At 34.4% G+C, this 21240-nt stretch overlaps 1 protein-coding gene across 9 annotated transcripts in view; it reads right to left on the bottom strand.

The window, feature by feature from the left end:
* The window catches only part of KIF21A (kinesin family member 21A), a 168611-nt gene that overhangs the window by 86313 nt on the left and 61058 nt on the right, over nucleotides 1-21240 (bottom strand). For all 9 annotated transcript variants that reach the window (XM_072654301.1, XM_072654304.1, XM_072654307.1 and 6 more), the window contains exons 6-10: nucleotides 16817-16984; nucleotides 14624-14739; nucleotides 6171-6366; nucleotides 5473-5662; nucleotides 1933-1996 (exon numbers count right to left, since the gene is read on the bottom strand). In XM_072654301.1, the coding sequence (XP_072510402.1) occupies nucleotides 1933-1996; nucleotides 5473-5662; nucleotides 6171-6366; nucleotides 14624-14739; nucleotides 16817-16984 (734 nt within the window). The remainder of the gene's footprint in view (nucleotides 1-1932; nucleotides 1997-5472; nucleotides 5663-6170; nucleotides 6367-14623; nucleotides 14740-16816; nucleotides 16985-21240) is intronic.

The following is a 21240-nucleotide window of genomic DNA, read 5'->3' as shown; positions in this document are numbered from 1 at the left end:
GAAGGGGATAAGCAGGGTGGGGGGGATGATGGAAGGGAGGGCAAAGGGAGGAGGGAGCAATTTGAGGTCAACACTCTTGGGGAGGGACAGGATCAAAAGAGAGAATAGAAGTAATGGGGGGCAGGATAGGATGGAGGGAAATATGGTTAGTCTTATACAACACGACCATTATGGAAGTCATTTGCAAAACTACACAGATTTGGCCTATATTGAATTGCTTACCTTCCGAAGGGAAGGGGTGGGGAGGGAGGGAGGAAAAGAAGTTGGAACTCAAAGTTTTAGGAACAACTGTCGAGTATTATTCTTGCCACTAGGAAATAAGAAATACAGGTAAAGGGGTATAGAAAGTTATTTGGCCCTACAAGACAAAAGGGAAGATGGAGACAAGGGCAGAGAGGGATGATAGAAGACAGAGCAGATTGGTGATAGGGGCAATTAGAATGCTCAGGGTTTTGGGGTGGGGGGAGGACACAAAAGGAGAGAAAATTTGGAACCCAAAATTTTGTTAAAATGAATGTTAAAAGTTAAATAAATAAATAAGAAATTCTAACTTTATTGCTGCTATTTGTCCTTTATTTTCAGAGGACCAATAATATCACAGAGTGATGTTTAGATTTGCATGTGAATTAAATTTAAGTGAGGTAGAGTTGCAAAAAGTCATCAGTCATACAAGTCCAGTGATAGAACACAAGTCAAGATGACTGGTGATGGCCTGGGATGCAGTGGATGACCTTGCAGTCTCTGATGTCTGACCAAGCTCTAAGTGTTAAGCCCACCTACCAAGTCAGTTTTACCAGAATATGGCCACTGCACAAGCTACCGCTAAAGGAAGCCATCATTGAGAGATGGGTGATTGTCTGGCTACCAAAGGTGAATGAACAGCTCTGAAAAGGGCTCAGCAAGCCTTTACATCAGAGGTGCTAGTCCTCCCTTAATAGCCCTAGACCTCTAAACTAAGGGGAGTATTTCTACATCTTAACACATGGGAAATGCATAAATTCCTATAAGCCATGTGGCCTCTCAGTTCAAAAGAGCCGGTGGACCAAGAGAGTAGAGAGGTGGAGTGTCAACGACAATCACTGACAATGGTTCCCATACATTCTTACTTGAGACTCCTTGATTTAAAGTGTAAATAAGAGTAGGACCTGAGTAATTTATAGGTTCAGCCCACCTGACAAGTAAATAGGAGTGGCATAAACCCAAAATATAACAGAGAACTCCCAAGGCAAATTGAGATGCTTGTGTTAGAAAAGAGACTTACAAATTCCAAAGAACATGATATCTTCTCAGAGGAAGTAGTAGCTAAAGGAATAAAAGCAGAGCAGGAACAATCTTTCTTAACACATAAGAGATCTGGGGTAGTTAGAGAAGTGAAAACATAAGAGGTACAACAAGACTTGGAATTCTTTTCTCAATAATTTATAGATGAAAAAACTGAGCCTGAGAAAAAAATAAGTGTCTTTTCAAAGTCATACATGCAATCAATGATTTAGATATGCAAGTGATTGAGGAAGCCATTGAACCCAACTCCCTCATTTTAAAGGTGATGAAACTGAGTCAAAGACAGATTAAATGACTATCCAAGAGTTATACAACTAGCAAGTGCCTGAAGCAGATTTTGAACCTAGGTCTCCCTGACTTCATGTCAAGAAATCTGCCCACCATGCTACCTAGCTGCCTCAATCTCACATTTACTAACTGACAGAGCCAAGATTAGAACTCTAGCCTTGTGATTCCACATTCAGTGCTCACAGATACAAATGATAAATATACTATTTGCCTTGTTCCTTAGGTCTAACATGACTCATGAAAGATGAAATTTACAACATTCTGTAATAATTCTCTTCCTGTTAATACAACTATTAGTACATAAAGGCAAAATCTTTTTAAAAAGTGAATATAAACATGTACATAAGCAAGATAAAGCCATACCTGAGATCTTCTATTTCTTTTATATAGCTATGAATCATATTGCCAATCTCCTCATTACCTTCCCCTGAAAGAAAATTTAAAATATTAATAAACATTCCAATGAATTCAGAACATCAGTCAAATAAACCCAAGTAGAAGCAAAAGAAATCTGAGTAATATTTACACTGAGATCAATAGCCTTAATTGAATAAGTAGATAATTTTATAATTCATTAAAGTGAATTATGTTATTTGTTAAGGGAATGGAAAATGTAAAAATATGTAAAATGTAAACATGTAAAAATCAGGTAGTGAGTTTAAGTCACAACTTCGGAAAATGTGTTATTTAATACATGGTTCAAATAATAAATGAAAGACTTAAATATGCTAGGTACAGTGCCTTCTCATGGAAGAGGGGCTTGTGTAGTTCAATAAAACTACAAGGTATTCCATTCAGAGTCACCCAAGACTGACAGGTCATAATGAAGGGTTTGGACAAAAAGTGATCCACTAGAGAAGGAAATGGCAAACTACTCCAGTATTTTTTCCAAGAAAACTCCATAGACACTACTAAAATGATAAAAGAAACAACACTGGAAGATAGTCCCTTCGGGTCAGAAGGTGTCCAATATGCTACTGGGGAAGAGTGAGGGACAGCTGAAAGTAGCTCCAGCACTAATGTGTCTGATGACAAAAAGAAAGTCAAATGTTTTAAAGACTGATCTTGCATGGGAACCTAGAATGTAATATCTATGATGGAATTTAAATTGGATTTGGTCAAACAAGAGATGGAAAGATTTAACAATGACATCTTGGGTGTCACTGGATGGGAATGGGTGAATTTAATTCAGATGATCACTAAATATACTATCATGGGCAATAATTCCTTAGAAGAAATGAAATATCCTTCACAGTCAATAAAAGAGTAAGAAAAGTAGTATGAACAAATGATATCCATTCAAATCCAAGGCAAAACCACTCAACATCACAGTAATACAAGTCTACACTCCAACCACTGATACTGAACAGGCCAAAGTTGTTCAGTTCAAGGAAAACCTACATCTAGAAATAACATCAAAATAGATGCGACATACAAAGGGGGCTGGAATCCTAAAGTAGGAAATCAAAAGACAACTGGAATAAAAAACAAGTTTGGCCTTGGGGTGCAAAATGAAGCAGGGCAGAGACTAATTGCATTTTGTCAAGATAACTCACTAGTCCTAATAAACACTCTTTTTCAATAACTCAAAAGGTGAAGATAACTCACTGCTCATAACAAACACTCTTTTTCAATAACCCAAAAGGTGACTAGACATGGATATTGCCAGATGGTCAATATGGAAATCAAATTAATTATATACTTTGTAGCCAAAGGTGGAGAAGCTATATCTATCTATCTATCTATCTATCTATCTATCTATCTATAGATATACCTATAGATAGATAGATAGATAGATAGATAGATAGATAGATAGATAGATATATACACACAGTCCATTAAAACAAGACCTGCAACTAACTGTGGATCAGATCATGAGCTTGTTGTTGCAAAATTCAGACTTAAAGAAAGGAGGGGAAAAAAATCATCACATTATATAGGTATGACCTAAATAACATCTCTTAGGAATATGAAGCTGAGGTGATGAATACATTCAAGGGATTAGACCTGATAGAATGGCTGAAGGACTATGGACAGAGGTTCACAATATTGTACAGGAGGCAGCAACACAAAAGATTTCAAAGAAAATGAAGAGCAACAAAGCAAAATGGTTGTCTAATAAGGTTTTACAAATGGCTGAAGAAGGAAAAGGAAAGAGAAAAAAGAAAGGAAAAGATACACCCAATTGAATGCAGAATTCCAGAGAATAGCAAGAACTAAGGTTTTCTTAAATGAGTAATGCAATGAAATAGTAGAAAAATAGAATGGGGAAAGACAAAATATCAAGGGAAAATTTCGGGCAAAAATGGTAGGGATTTAACAGAAGCAGAAAACATTAAGAAGAGGTGGCAAGAATACAAAAAAGAACTATACAAGAAAGATCCTAATGCTATCGGTAACCATGAAGGAGTGTTTACTGATTTAGAGCCAAATATCCTAGAGAATGAAGTCAAGTGGGCCGTAGGAAGCATTGCCACCAATAGGGCCAATGGAGGAGATGGAATTCTAACTGAGCTACTTAAAACTCTAAAAGATGATGGTGTTTAAGTGCTTCCAGCACATCTGGAAAACACAACAATGGTCACTAGAATGGAAAAGATCAGTTTACATCCCAATTCAAAAGAGGGGTAATAACAAGGAATGTTAATATTCTACAAGCTGGACTTCAGCAATATATGAACTGAGAACTACCAGAAGAGCAGGTTGGTTTTCAAGAAGGCAGAGGAACTAGAGACCAAATTGCCAACATTCACTGGATTATAGAGAAAGCAAGAAAGTTCCAGAAAAATGTCAACTTGTGCTTCACTGCTTTCACAAAAGCCTTTGTGTGGATCACAACAAAATGTGACAATCCCTCAAAGAGATGGGAGTACCAGACTATCTTTCTTGTCTCCCAAGGAAACTGTGCATGGGACAAGAAGCAAGTTAAAACCAAACATAGAACAAGTGATTGGTTTAAGACTGGAAAAGGAGTACAAGGTTGCGATATTGTGAGCTTATTAATTTTACTTATATGCAGAGTACATCATGCAAAATGCCAATCTGGATTAAATGAAAAGCTGAAATTAAGGTTTTGGGGAAAAATATCAACAATCTCAGATATGCAAATGATACCACTACGATGACAGAAAGTGAAGAGAAATTAAGAAACCTCTTTATGAGGGTGGAAGAGGAGAGTGGAAAAGCATCAAAAAACTAAGATCCTGGCAACTGGTCCCATCATTTTCTTGCAAAATAGGAGAAGAAATGGAAGTAACGTCATAATTTACATTCCTGGTAGAAAGATTACTACAGACAGTGACTGAAACTATATAATTAAAAGATGCCTGCTATGGCAAATGTGGACAGCATACTAAAAGAAAGAAACATAACCTTGCTGACAAATGTCTGTATAGTCAAAGCTATGGTTTTGGTAGTAGCAATGTATGCTTATGAAAGTCAGATTATAAGGAAAACAGTACCACAGAATCGACACTCAAATTATGGTGCTGGAGAAAATATTTGAGAGTCCTTTGGACAGTAAGGAGGTCAAATTAGTCAATACTGAAAGAAATTAATTCAGACTGTTCACTGTAAGGTCAAATACTGAAGGAGCTTAAATACTTTGGCCACATAATGAGAAGACAGGAATCACTGAAAAAGACCCTGATGTTGGGAAAGATTGAAGACAAAAGGAAAAGTAGATGGCAAAAGATGAGATGGAGAGATAGTGTCATGGAAACAACAAACATGAAGTTGAACAGACTTTGTGAGATAGTGGAGGATAGAAGAACCTGGTGTATTATAGTACTCAGGATCATGAAAAGTCAGATACAACTGAATGACTAAACAATAATTACAATATTATCCTTGCTTTTTTTATTTTCAATATTCACTTAACAAAGAAAACTAAATTCAGAATACCTGCTCTGGCAAGAACCTGGTTGGCTTGATCACTAACAAGTTGTGTTATTCGGGTTCTTAATGCATCAACAGTTTCTTGCATTGCTTTAATTCTCACACGCAAGTTATTATTTTCAGTTTGTAGCATGGCATTCTCATGAAACATGTCATTGATACTTTCAACGCCTTCCTCATCTATAATTCTTTTACCCTGAAAAATAAATTTTCCTGTTGGTTGATATACTTCAAAAAAAGTTTCTAAATAAGGACAAAAATCATACTGCTAAAACATTTAGTTTTTCACTTGACCTGAACCAGTCACAACACAGTAAAAGAATTCCCTTCCCTCTACTAAGATTTTCAATAATGTCATTGCCATCACTGTTACTAATAGTTATTAATTAGAGTTTTCAATTAGTTTTACATTATTATTGATTAGGGCTAGGAAGTAGGTCCTCCTACTAAAACTGAAAGTATGATTTAATTGGCATAGGGATCTCTAGGGTGATGAAACTCTCTCCATCAATGCAGGTCTGCAACTTCTCAAGTCTCAGAGTTGCTTGACACAGAAAGAAGTTGAATGACTTACTCAGTCATACAGCCAGTATGTTCTGAGAGAAAGGACACACAGTGTAATTCTTCAATGGCATCATTCGTCACATTCCATTTTGACTTAAAATAAAAATACAAAGTTAAAACACTCAACTGCACTGGCTTACCGTTTTGTATTCCATGAGTTCCATCTGAAGTCGTGTGATTTCACTACGAAGTGAATTTATTTGTTGACTGGCTCTGTCCTGATTGACCATAACCTTGTTCTTGATATTTCGGGCACGGTTGGCATATTTTAGTGTATTCAAAGTTTCCATGAAATCTCTGTCTGAAGGGCTTACACATGCTATCATGACTGTTTGGCTGCAAGTTACAAAGATAACTTTTATTTACTGATAGATGAAAATGAAATCCTACATAGCAAATGATCGTTTTATATTTCAAGTAAGCAGCACTTTGGCTACTATATGCCAGACACTGGTATTAGGTACTAGAGATACAAATATAAAGAAAGAAAGAACTTCTACTCTCAAGAAGGTTACATTTTAATATCATGTTTTTCTCTAACAATAAAAATTACTATACTATAAATTACTACATATCATTAGCTCAAAAATATAAGCAATTTTTAAAAAGCTAAATAAAGGAATAAAAGTTTCTTGTATTATTCACTCTTTGGAATTCTCCCACATTGCACCTCTGTTTTATAAAAACCACAGTCAATCATTCAAGAACCAAGTAATGTTCCACCTCCTCCAAGTGCCCCCTCATTATCCCCTCATCTTGAACCTATAATATTTAGCACTGCTTCCTTGAACCTGATGAATGTGCATGTCATCTTCTCTACTAGATAGGTAAATATTTTTATTTGTATTTTCCCTAGTACCTAGCAGCTCCTCGTATACACAATGAATGTTTGTAAATGAACTCATGAATAACTGAAAAAGGAATAATGTAGCTACTCCAATGAAAGTAAAAAGACTGAATTAACATTTTTAAGTTATCGTAAATGGTTAAAATTATAGCATAACAGTAGGCAAATTAACTTTTCTGGTATCTAAACTATATGTAATGTGGAAATTTTAGAATTACAAGGTAATATGGCACTATTTACTTTGCAATTTACTATTTATTTTCAGGATTTTATATGTCCTCTTACTTTTATTTTTAATTAATGCTGTCCAATTCAATCCAATAAACATTAATTATGCATTTACTAAATGCTAGGTGCTATGTTAGTCACTGGTTGTTATAAAACTAAAAAATAAGTGAGACATATACATAAATATCTATAATAAGTCAGAAAATGATTAAGAACATAGAAATAGTGAAATAGAGTAGCCAGAGAAATCTCAAAGGGAGGATCAGATATATAGGAGGGGATATCTGTCAGGCAGATCTTAAAGGTTAAAGATTTCCACAGGTCTTAGCCTATCACCCTATTTGGATGATAGTGGAGAGGAATGTTCTAGGGCTGGAGGACAGCAGGCTTAAAAACAGAGAGAGGGCAGGATGATCACGAACAGTGAGAAAACTGTTTTGGTTTAAGTATAGAATATTCAAAAAAGTTAAAAGAAAGCTATAAAGGTAATTAGATTGTATATGGCCTTGAATATCTGGAGTTTGTATTTCAATCACCAGGTAACAGGAAACCATTAAAGACTTTTGACCAGGGAAGTGACAAGATCAGACATATATATATTTGGATTTAGCAAGACACATTTTCTACCGAATTCTATACAAAATACTATCAAGCAGAACATTAAGAGAATAGGCTTAAACTGATATAATATTGGCACCTGAAATTTTAGAGTTGTGGAATTTTTAAGATTCTAGTTCAATTACAGATGGAAAATAAAAAGAACACATTGCTTTATACACTTTGTTCTAAGTCTCCATTTATAATATAATGTAAATGAAAAGAAAGGGTGGTATTAAGCATGCTCCAATTTCTATCCCAATGAAAGACAGTCATATGTGAACATTGGCATATACTGGTACTCTTACATTAAGAAAAGTGGATATAGCTAAACTGTTCATAGTACACTTCATTCACATGACTGAATATATTTGACATCTTTAAGAACTGTCAGCCTGCTTTGCTTATCTTCAGTGTCTTGCACACAACAGACAATGTCACATTTGGTGAATTAATAACTATCAATTTTTGCTTTATGAGAAGCAATATGTTAAAATTTAACATAAGAAGTCAAACTCAATATTTAACCAAAATTTAACTGAAAAAAATAACAAAGTATTTGCTTTTAAAAAGCAGTTCTATCAAAAGTGTAGACTCCTATCATGAAGAATGTACTGCACAGAAATCAAAAATTTCTTATATATAATGAAATCTCTAAATGCTTTTGCGGTGTTGATTGTGTTAAGCCATAGAAAACCTCTCCAATAAAATATGTCGCCATTCAAAAGAGATGGGTTTAGACAAAGGAAAGGAAAAATAAAGTCAATGAACAAGAAATATTGCTCTGATTAGGATAGTTGTAGGATAACCCTAAGAAGGGAGGATTAGAAAGGTAAAAAACAGGTGGAGCAGAATCTAATTAGGAGGGTATTATAATGGCCAAAATAGAAGAGGAAAAGACTGTACAATAAGAAAAGGTCAAAAAAGCTGAGGAGTGAGAAAATAACAACAGATATAAAAGTTCAGGGATTACTGGTGACTTTTGAAAGAGCAATTTCCAAAGACTGATGGGACAGGAAGCCACACTGCAAGATGTTGAGGAGTAAATGGGTTGATGAGGATGTAGATAGCAAACATCAATTATTATTTCCAATTTAGCCTTGAAAGGGAAGAAAAATAAAAAAGCCCAAAGCTTTTGGGTTTGAGTAAAAGAAATTATTTAAATAATAGAGGACCTAAACATTGTTGTGGGCAACTGGGGAGTTGATACAAACTGAAGTCAGTAGACACAAACTGAAGGTAAGATGGAATGACTGACTTGTCAAGCCCATCAAAAAAAAAAATAGTAGCTGATAAGACCAAGAGTAGATGTAAAGTTAACTTTGGTAAATACTAAGAGCAACCTCATATAAGACTGCAATACAGGAGGAGAGAATCACTGAAGTCAAAGAAGGTTTTGAGATATGGAAAAGGTAGATGAGAAAGTGCATGATCAATAGCCTCAACTTTTTCAATAAAATAAACTAGGTTGATTGCTTGCTAGCTGGAGAGAGAGTTGGGTGAGAAACAAAATAGCTTAGCAAAACTGGTGTAAGATAGTAAGAGATGAATACGATGGATTGGCATGCAAGAATGAAAATCCAATTAAATAAATAAGAATCTGTAGTATACCCAAACCAGTGATGCAGATACCACCTCCTGAAATGGAAGAAGGATATAAAGCAATTTTACTTTGTTATGTCCTGCCTTAAATTATGAAGAGAATTCAAGTTTCCTAGAAAACCCATCTTATGAATTTTTATGATACTCCTTTAGACTGTGAAGGGTCTTTGTATCCCCAGAACTTAACTCCTATCTGGCACATAGTAGGCACTTAATATGCTTAATGATAGACTGTAATGACTGATAAGACAAATTTTAAAAATTATCAAACTTGAAAAGCTGAAGTGTGGTTAATGTATCATCTAACTGAAGGGTAAATAGATAGATGTATAGATATATACATACACACATAGATATATACCTATACACAAATATGTATATGCACACCCATATGTGTGTGTATATATATATTTATAAATATACACACACACACACACACAAATTTACTATAAATTTTTTTTGCACTAGTAGGATCTTTTCCTTTTAATTCATTTAACAAGTATAGACCCAGCTGAGTAGAAGGGTAAGCACTGTTTAGTAAGTTTTTACATAGAATTCCAAAATGCTCTGCTGTTGTTGTTGTGTTTGTCCCTCATTTCTGAAGAGGACCATGACATCAGAGAAATGATGACACAACTTGCATTTGCCTTTGATCCGAGTGAGAGAGGGCTGTGCAAGGTCCAGTGGTCCAGTGCACTGGATCCAGTAACCAGATATTCATCAGGATGCAACAGGAGACCTTGGCCTTTTAGACTAAGGCCTTATATCCAAAGGAACATGTCCAAAAAAGAACTCACAGTCTTTCTCTCAAATCTTCCCTTCCTTTGAAATGGTTGGACCCATTCACAGCTCTGCTAAGAGTGAATCAATATGCCTATTTCCACAGAGTCCATCTAACATCTGTCATTTTTCCTTAATTTTTGCCAATCTGATCATTATTAGGTAAAACTTCAGAATAGTTTTAATTTGCACTTCTCTAATTAGTGATGGAGCATTTTTTTTTACCTCTTATTTTATTGGAAAGCACTCTAGCTTATATTCATTACATATAATGATCACTCTTGATTTTAGACTTATACTATTTACCATTTTGAGAAAAGCTACATCAATTCCTGTTTTCTAGTATTTTTTAACAGAAATGGGTATTTCTTTTTAAATCTTTTCTGCAACTATTGAGGCAACCATATATTTTTGTTGGTTTGCTTAAGTGAAGTTTTCTCAATATTAAATCAACCCTGCCTTTGTGGTAAAATCCAACCTGGTCATGATAAATAATCTTTGTGATGCTATTTTAGGCTCCTTGTTAATATTTTGTTTAAAAAATTGCATCTATATTCATTAGATAAATTGGTTGCTAGTTTTCTATTTTAACTCTGAGGTGTATGTCAAGACTGTTTCTGTATTTAAGGAAATATCAGGTAGGATCCCTTCTTTTGCTATTTTTGCAGTATGTGTAACACTGGAATTAATTCTTCAGTGAATATCTGGACTTGGATTTCTTTCTGCCTTTGGCAGTACACTTATAATTTATTCAATTTCTTCCTCTAAGAAAAAATTGTTTAAATTCACTATTTCTTGCTCTGTCAACTTCAGTATTTTATATTTTTGTAAAGATCGATTTATTCCAATTAAGTCATCAGTCTTATTGGCATTTAGTTGGGCAAAATGGTTTCTAATAACATCCTGAATTTCTTTAGTTGGTGTGAATTAACCTTTTTAATTTTTAATACTAGAAATCTGATTTTATTCTTTTGAATCAAATTAATGGTTTAACCTCTCCCCCACCCCCCCCCCCAAAAAAAGGAGCTCCTACTTTGTTAATTAAATGGATTGTTTTTCAATTTGTTAATCACGTTCTCTTCAGGCATGTTGGTGATTTGCTGGGATTGTTTTAATTTTTTTGCCTTGGTTTTTTATTGTATTTCCAAATTTGTTTATATGTTCTTTCTCCTTTTTGTTAGTGTTTAGAGATAACAAATTTTTTCTCCAAGAATTGTTTTCCTTGTGTCCCAAAAAGATTAGTTTGTGGCTAATGGCAACATTGTTGTTACCATCTTAAGTGAAATTATCTATCATTTCTATGATTTGTCCTCCTACCTATTCTTTTTTTAAAAAATTTATTTAATTTTTAATTATGGAATAAAACAAGCATTTCCATAATATAGTGTAATTTTAAAAAAAAAAGCTTGCACATGAATCTATAAATCTATAACTTGCTGTTTCTTTTCAATATACAAAGTTATCATTTAAATTTTTTTTTCATTTTTCTTCCTTTCCCCCCTACCCAAGAGATGGCTACAAATATGTAAATACATGTAAAATCCCTCTATACGTAATTCTATTTATTGGTTTTCTCTGGATGCAGATAGAGTCTTCTTTCTTATGTTCTTCATAGTTAACTTGGGTATTTATAATAGTCAAAATAACGTTCACTCAAAGTTGTTCTTAAAACAATATTACTGTTATTGTAAACAATGTTCTCTTGGTTCTGCTCATTTCACTCCATTTTTTTGTGCAAGTCTATCCATGTTTTTCTAAGATCATCAAGCTCATTATTTCTTATACAACAGTGGCATTCCATCACTATCATATACCACAACTTGTTCAGCCAAGTACTCTATTTTAATTAAGTTTGTTTTTGCTATTTCTTTTTCTAAAATCATGACTGCTATTCCAACTTCTTTTAATTCAGCTAAGTTCATTTTGCTCCAGTATTTTAATTCTTTGTGAGTCTTTATGTTTCAAATGTGTTTCTTATAAACAAAATATTATTGGATTTAGCTTTCAAATATTTCATTAATCTTTTCCATTTTATGGCTAAGTTCATCCCATTCAGATTCACCATTAGGATGGTTAATTGTGTACTTCTCTTCACATATATAGAGAGATATATATAAAATATTTTCTTCTTTTCTCTACTCCTTGATACTTTTCTTTATGGTAGGTTCTTACTCTTAAACTTCTCCTTTAATATCCCGTCTCCAAGCTTAAGGTTTGTTTTCCTTATGAGTAATCCCTCCATGAATCCATCCTCTCTCTTATTCTTCCATTTCCCCTCTTCCTGTTCCTATTTGTATCCATACTGCATTGAGTGTATTCCTCTATGTGTGTTCTGCCCTTTTCTAACCAGTTTAAAAGATAGTGAAGTCCACTTCCCCAATTTCTTTTTCTTTCTTCTTAAAGCATCCTGAAAACATAATAAAACTATTTACAGATCTTCTGTCTCATTTGACTACTTCCATGACTTCTTATGACATTAAGATTCTGAAAGAAACTTATCATCATCCCTCCTATCAACTGGAATGTAAACAATGCATCTTTATTAGTTCTTCCTTACTCACTTGTATTTACCTTTTTAGATACTTCTGTATCTATATTTCAAAGTTCCTTTGTGGGACTGTCTTTTTTTCCATCAGGAATGTTTGAAAGTCCTCTATTTCAATGAAGATTCACTATTTTGCTTGTGAGATTAAGACTCAGTTTTGCATACTTCTTTATAGTGATAGCTGTTATGTAATCCTGACCACAGACCCTCAATATCTGAATTCTTTCTTTTTGGTTGCTTGCAGTAATTTTTTACTTTTATCTAGAAGTTGTAGATTTTAGCAATGATATTTCTTTTGGGGGTTTCTTTCAAGAGGGAATCAGTGAATAATTTCTATTTTCACATTGCTTTATTGTTGAAATGTGTCTGGAAAATTTTCCTAAAATGATTTCTTGAAATATTGTATCCAAGTTTTTGCTTTTGTCTTATTTTATTTTTATCACAGATTTCAGGTCTTGGTGAGTTGTTTTTGAAATAAGATATCTTACATTTTCCTCTACTTTATTAATCTTTTGAATTTGTTTTAATAACTCTTCTTGTCTCCTTAAGTCATTAATTTCTACTTGGTCCTTTCAAATTTTTAGGGATGTTTTCACCTGGATATGGTTTTGTAGCATTTATGTTAAGCTGTTGATTCTTTTTTCTCTCTCCTTCATAGCTCTCCTCTCTTTGAGAAATCCTAACTGCTTTTGTGGGTAAGCTAATTTTTTCTTTAAGGTTTTGATTGTAGGTGTTTCTAAGTTATTCTCTTTTGGGTTTGTGTCTTCACACCTGGTATTATAAAAGTACTTTTTCAGTTGCTTGTTTACCCATTTTTGTTGTTTATGCTCTGAGTTATTCTGAGAAACATATTAATTTGAAGCTCTTTCCTTTGTCCCAGGGCTCTTTCTTTAGGTAAGATTCCCTCTTTCTTCAGGGATCTGAGTAAATCATGGCCCTTCTTTTGATCTATGCCTCTTCCTTCACCAAGGTTCCCCCTCATTCTGTTTCTACCTTATATTGAAGCCCTTTCCTTGGAAGGATGAAAGATCTAAAGCCAAACAAGTTCATCTTGGTGTTGTAGTAAAATGAAGATTGAAATTTAAGATCAGAATGAAAGGACAGGACAGAAATTTAAAAAAAAAAAGTACAGTAAAGAACAAATAGCAAAAGAGAAATATATTGTCTACAGTCAAGGAAGAAATGAGATGGGAAGAAAGAAAGAACTGAGATAATCTACAGACCATAAAGGTATAAAAGGAACAATGAAATAAAAATGATACTTTGATACTCTAATATTTGATATGAACAGAGAAACAAAAACAATAATGATAACTTGTAAAATCTCTAAATCAAACAGAATTCAAAACAAATGAGTTGAAACTGCCTAGGAATGTCTATTTTTCTAAATGAAATAAAGTTTTGTAAATAAAACTTTTTTATCGGCCTCTTTAAAGAAGTTTATGAGGAGTTAACTAGTATATTTCACAAAATTCAAAATTTTGCTGATATTACATTATTTTGTAAATGTGTATTAAACTAACTTACAGCTCTGACACTTGGTATATATATATATATGAAACTTTAATTAAAAATAATCATTTTTCCTAGGTGATTGGGTACTTAAGCAAAATATGTGACATTTTATTTAAATGTGCAATAAATGGTTATAAAAATTCAGCGCAAACTTCTTGAAGTTGTAGAAATGTTCTCATTAGACAACATGTATTAAAGTGATGAACAATGTTTGATGATGAGGCAGAGAATCATGAAGAAGTAAGAACCAGTAAAAATAATTTAATAACTACATTTTATGAGACCAACACTAAGAAGCTTTTCACATATCCTGTCAAACAAAATAACAAAAAAAGTTCAAACACTTGTAATGAGTATGCTTTGTACAATCACTTTGCAAATTTGCTTTCTAAACAACTCTCATGGCTCACTTAATGAATAACTGAAACTAAGAACTTATTAATTAAGAAATATGTGGGGAAAGAATTTATTTTTCATACCTGTTACCTCCAAGGGAATCCTGCAGTAGTCTTGTTAGTTTAGAGTCCCTATACGGTACATGAGTGGCTCTCTTACTTTTATCTCCCAATGCACTTATTACATTTCCAAGTGCCAACTTTAAAAAAAAAATGCAAAATTGTGTATAATTAAAATCAACCTCAAAGAAACTATGAGTTTGAGGAAAATAAGATAAAGAATCTGTTGCAATAATATTTAAACTTATAAAAACATTTCTTCAATAGAATACACTTACATGACATACGTAAAAGTAACACATTTCTGTTAAAATAAAGTCTCCAAAATGAGAATTATTTCATTACTGGTGATCACTAAAAGTTTATAGAAGTAACAAGATGCTCATGCTTTTCAAAGTCATTTAACTTCCTCACTGTCCTGACAGTGGTGCTCCTCCTTCCATTACTACAACTTTTAGAATGCAGCAAAGCAAGCTCTATTGTAATCAATTGAAGTACTGGCCACATTAGTGATTAATTCTATTGAATGTATTATCTTTTTTTTGTACCGTCACATATTTATTAAATTCATGAGACAAATTCATGTCTGCATTTTTCTCCACTTTCCCATCTGTTTCCCTTCCAAGCTGCCATAGAACCTGAACCGGCCAATTTTGTTAATATAATAATAAAATGCTTTATCCTCCTCTATATGTACAACATGAGAGGCAGGAAGAGCTGTATTCTAGTCCTGTCTTTGAATCACAATGTATATGTGACCATGGACAAGTCACTTAACCTCTCAGTGACAAAGGTAATTCTCTAAGACTGTAAGCTTGTAGAGAAGAATATCGGCATTGGTAGTGACCATGTCTTCTCAATAAAGGAAATAATTAACTCATGCTCATTCCTGAGACAGTTACAAAAAGGTTTTAAGCATCAGTGACTATTCCTAATAATGGTAGAACTCTCCAATTTATACCTCATTTTAAAAGGGTGTGGAATGCTCAGGATCCTGAGCCTAAAACACCAGAAATGTTACAAATCCCTACACATCTCATCACAAAACCTGAAATCATCCCCATAATTTCAGCAGTTTCTGTAGTAGCTATTTTCTTGCAATATAGGGATGGACCACCAATGTTGCTCTTCCTCAGAAATTCACAGCAATTATCAAAACCCAAGACCATAATCTTCCTTCTTGGTTCAATATCCAAGCCTGACAGTGAGATGAAAATAGGCACAAAGATAGAAAAGTCTGGCCTCCCTTGTTCTGTGCTTTTTTATCCAATAGATCAGAAAGCAGCCTCAGTCAACTGTTTCCTCACATTCAGAGACCCCAACCACAGACCAGGAGTAGAAATGGATGATGAAGAAATGAAGGGAAGGAGTACACCCTGATATGGAAAATATCTCAAACTGCTAGTACTGCACATAGATGAAGTATCTTGGCATAGGAAAACATGTTCAATCGTGATTAAGTAAATAGGAATGCAGCATTCAATACAAAAATATTTATTCTGTAAGCAGTTTTATATAATATCTCTTCCATATGTCCAAAGATATCTATGCTAAGCTTGTTTTAAGTAAAGCTTTGTTCCTAAGCTTTATGGCAACCCCAACTTTACTTCAAAAGTAAATGTTACTAAGTAGCATAGAATTTTCCAATATAATTTAAAAATAAATTTTGGATAGAGTACTGCTTCTTACAATCTTCATATTTCTTTAACTTTCATATATTCACATATTTAATAATCTAGATTTTAGTGACATTTGAAACAATTTCTTGAAAATTATCAAAATTTAGTATAAATTTAAAGCTTACCTGGAAATTCATCTCCACTAAAATATGTTCAAAAACATCAACATATTTTGATATAAATGAAAGGAATCCTTAAATAATTAATGTTTACTGTGACATGAATACTAAGAACAAAATGTAAGGTAACTAAATTTATAATTAGCAGCCATCAAGCTTATAATTAAACAGACACTGATAAAAATAATTTTAATCATAAGTAATCCTATAATTAATGGGAAGAACAGGACTTCAACTTGAATGGATAGATCTGTCATTAAATTAAATTATACTCCCATTTTTGCTACCCAAAATCCCTCAGTGATCTATTTATGTAAATACCTTCATTTAAGATATTATAAATTACAAAGGAAAAGGAAGAGTACATTGATATATTGACAGCTTAACACTTTTAATCAGTTTAACATCTTTAATCTTACTAGACCACAGTTGATGGATATGCCTTCTTTGGCCCTTTCTCCAGTAGCTCCTGTACGTTTTAATCTTTCTGATCCAGCGAGATCAACAAAATGAAATTTTGCAGTAAGGGTTTCAAATTCATTCATCTGGGATGACTCTGTTATTATCTTATTATCAGTTACATTTTCCTGCAATAGAGGAAATAAAAATCCAAGAAATTTTATTAATATAATAATAAAATGCTTTGTCCTCCTCTATATGTATAACATGAGAGGCAGGAAGAACTGTATTCCAGTCCTGCCTTTGAATCACAATGTATATGTGACCATGGGCAAGTCATTTAACCTCTCAATGACAAAGGCAATTCTCTAAGACTACAAACTTATTGAGAAGAATATCAGCATTAGTACAGAGCTTCCTCACAGGGAGTTCTAATACCAAAGAAATCACAGCTTTTGTCTAAACACAATGTAGAACATAACCAAGAAAGTCTATGAAACAGAAAGTGAAGTACAAAGGTCCACATAATAACACCCAAAGCTAGGATGGAGGAACAAGCAATAGGAGCCTCTTAAAGTATGGTTGTCTTCTTGTAATTCCATTATACAGATCAAATAAAAATGACTCTCCATTGGTGAATATTGGAAAAGAAATACTAGTGGTATGTCTATCAAGCCTGCTACAAACACAGATATCACAAGAACTGGAACAGGAAGAACAGAAATTATGTTCAGCCACAATCACAATAATGTCTAAACTTGCCTCTTAATCTTATTAGTTCAGTTCCACTTTGTGAAAACAAGCCCAGTAGAAAGGAAAACAAACCAGAAGACATTGTTGGAGAATAGAATGGAAAGATGATCCAGCTGAAAGGTAGGGAAATGCTACTCTATTAACAACACTGACAGGCTAAGAATGATGATATGTTAATGAAATGTTCCAAGTGCTGATCAAATGCCAAATTGGCCTTCTTTCTGTTCCTCACACAGCACTTCACCTCCCAGCCTTTGCACTAAATGTCGCCTCCCCACCTTGTAGAATACCTGACTTCCTTCCAAAGTAGCTCAAGAATCACACAAAGCCTTTCCGGATCTTCCCAAATACTAGTGCCTTCCCTCCCTAAACTACCTTGTATTTAACTACTTCATATTTATTTGCATTTGCTCTCTTTATGTTTATTCTGTATATACTTATCTATGTTCTTGTTATCTCTCCTATTCAAACAAAAGCTCCTTGCAAGTAGGGATTGTTTCATTTATTCTATCTGTATTCTCAGCATATTGAAGACACTTAATTATTTGCTGATTAATAAGTGGGCAGCTTAGATAGACAAAGTCAGGCCCTCAGCGTTTAGAGTAAAACCTAGGTACAACCTTACGGCTTGTTTAAGAGGAACCTCTAAGCCCAGTGCTCTGTAAGGTACAGGGTAGATCATCTAGACCATAAGCCTATATGGAGTCAGGGCAATTGGAACATTTCTCTATCACTGAGTGGGCAAATTTGAAAGTCAATTCTTCTAAGAAATGAAAGAAAAGATTAGGAAGAGAAGAGAGAAAAATAGGGACTACCAGTAGGATAGGTTCAATCTGTTAACAGGACTGGAAATCATCAGAGCAGTAGTAATAGCAAGCTTCTGCTGAGGTAACAACTTAATGGTCTCACTGAGAAAGGCAGGCCAAGGCGGAGGCTGGCTAAAGTGATGCTCTGGCTTGTCCTAAGGGTAAGGAGTTGAAGCTGAGTCACTTAGTCTGGGCCCAACAAGCTACTGAGTGCTCTAAGTAAAAGTTCACCTATATCATCACACCTCATTGTTCTGAAAGAGGGAGTAGTCCAAAAACCAGCCACGGAAGGGGATTCATCCTTCTACCCTATCCCACTCCACCCCAACACACATACATGCATAGACACAGAATCAGTTCAGAAAAAGGAACCTTAGACATGACTTTCTGAGGATGCCTCTGCTGATGTTTAATGTTAGAACTCCAATATGGAGTCACTTAGGCTGAGTGTTCCTAATGCCAATAGAAGCACAGAGGCAAAAACAGACAGTTATACTTTTCCATCAGGTAGATAAAGCTAGCAGCTTTTGAGTGAATAAACTCTTGGATCTGCTACAGGGCCTTGGGTCCTTCTCCTTCTTCTGCCTTAGTTCACATTAGACCCTCCCATTAGTTTGTAGTCTTGATAAAGAAACTCCCCCTACCTGAGCTTCAATAAAGAACACTGAGAACATTTCTACCACAACACTTCTCACTTAGCATCCAGCTGGGGTAAGTTTCTTGCATGTGAGGAAAATATCTGTTTATATTGTAATAGTGCATGGATATATTTATATTTTTGCTTGCTTTCTGTGCCATATAACAATAAAGTTCATGATTATATCATGTTCTGAGTACCAATTTTCTAGAAATTACAAAGTCAGGTATTTGCTTAACCCAAGCTTTAAGAGGCTAAATAAAATACTATGGCCTTCCCCACTCCCAGCACTTTTCTTTCTCTTGAGGCTTTACCCTCCCAAAATGCTTATACTTTCCTGAGGTTTGGATATTTGCATAGGGATCAGGGTACTCCCAAAGAAGACCTAAACTCTCTCATCATTCACTATCCTGAGTCATAAGGCCCTTGAGCCTTTGCCCTGGACAGAATGGTGTCCTTTTATGCTCTATAAATCCCAAATTTCAACATTCTAGCTAAAAGGACATGTCCAAGAAACCAGTGGACTTCCATTTTAGTGACTCTGCCACATAAATCTAATTTCTCTTCTATAAATGATAGGATTAAAAAGTGGTTTCTAAGATCTCTTCTGACTCTAACAGTCTTTGAATCTACAGTGTCCATTTGACTCTACTTCAACCAGGCCTCAATTTCTTCCCCACTCCCCACTCCCACTCCCTATACTTCAATTTCAATAAGATTTGGATGTGCCTTCTTCTGTGTACTTCAACTACTTATTTCCTCTCCATGAGGGTTACTTCTTTCTCATTAAAATCAAGGAATTGGACTGGATAAGTCCTGAAGTCTGCTCCAGCTCTACCATAATACACTGATATCTATGGAGAGTAAAAGTTTCATGCTCTCTCCCCAATTATTCTATCTGTTTACTGTAAAAAATTAGCATTCTACCCACACTCCCCAGTAATCAGGCTTCTTAGATGCCAAGTGAAAAGGAAAAACTAATTACTCTGAAATCTAGGGTGCTATGATTATTTTAAATAGGGAACTAAAAAATTATCCTCTTCTGGGGAAGGCAGAAAGGAGGACAGCCTTCCCAACCAGTGACCTGTAGTCTTTGTGTTATTTGCTCCAGTATTAGTTTATTTGCTAAAGTCTTAGTTAAAGCTACAAGCCTATGCTTAATAGCTGCACACTATAAGACTACTTAGACAGGAGCCTATTTTAATAGCTGTATGTTATAATAGCTGTATGTTATAATTAGATGCTAATCAATTATTTCTCTTTAGGAGGTTTGTGTTTACCTTTATATTTAATCAGGTTAGAATGAAACTCAGTAAGATATGATTGAGACAATGAATCTTCTAGATGTGTAATATATAAAGGACTTCATTTTGAACGCAAAAAAATCCATGTAATAATCCCATGTTGAAAGCACAACTATTCTTCCAGTCACCCAGATTTACTACTTTAAAGTCATTTTTGACTCTTCTCTCTACCTTACATGCAGTGTTCTCAAGTCTTGCTGATTCTACCTCAACAATATATCTTGTATACAACCTCTTTTCCACACTTACACAACCACAACCTTATTTCTGGCCCTTATTACCTCTTAACTTCAACAACTTCAATAGCCTCTTAAATGGTCCCTAGCTAATCTCTTTACTCCCTAATCCATCCTCAATCCAGCTGCCAAATTGACTTTCCTAAAATTCTTATTGCCTTCACCTGCTCAAAAAAAAAAACCAAAAACACAAAACCTCTTACCTGTAGAATATACCCCTTTAAAACTTTTCACAATATAGCTCCATATTACATTTCCAATCTTATTATATACGCGTATATTTTCACTCAGCCCTTGCATTTGGCCAAACTGGCTTGTTAATCAGTCAATACATTCTATTTCTAGTCTTGAAGCTTTTGCAAAAGCATCCAGCTGTTCCCCTTAACTGGAATGTATTCCCTCTTCACCTGTGCCCTGCAGAATACCTAACTTCTTCAAAGTTCAAGTTCAAGTGCTAACAGAAAACCTACTCTGATCACTGTTAGGGTTTCTCCTTTCCCCCACATCAAACTGGTTGTATATTTCATAATTTTCTATGTATATGTTGTTTCCCCTGAAGAAAATGCAAGCCCAATGAAGAAAAAAACCTTCAATATTGCATTTCTATCTCCATTGCCTAGTAATAATAATTATTAGCTAACATTTATGTAGCACTTCACAGTTAGCAATGTGCTTTAGATATATTACCTCATTTGATGCTGACAACAA

The sequence above is a fragment of the Notamacropus eugenii genome, chromosome 3 (genome assembly GCF_028372415.1).
Source record: "Notamacropus eugenii isolate mMacEug1 chromosome 3, mMacEug1.pri_v2, whole genome shotgun sequence".
In the NCBI taxonomy this organism is placed as follows: Eukaryota; Metazoa; Chordata; class Mammalia; order Diprotodontia; family Macropodidae; genus Notamacropus; species Notamacropus eugenii.
The sequence above is the reverse complement of the archived record's forward strand: the minus strand, read 5'-3'. Positions and strand labels throughout refer to the sequence as shown.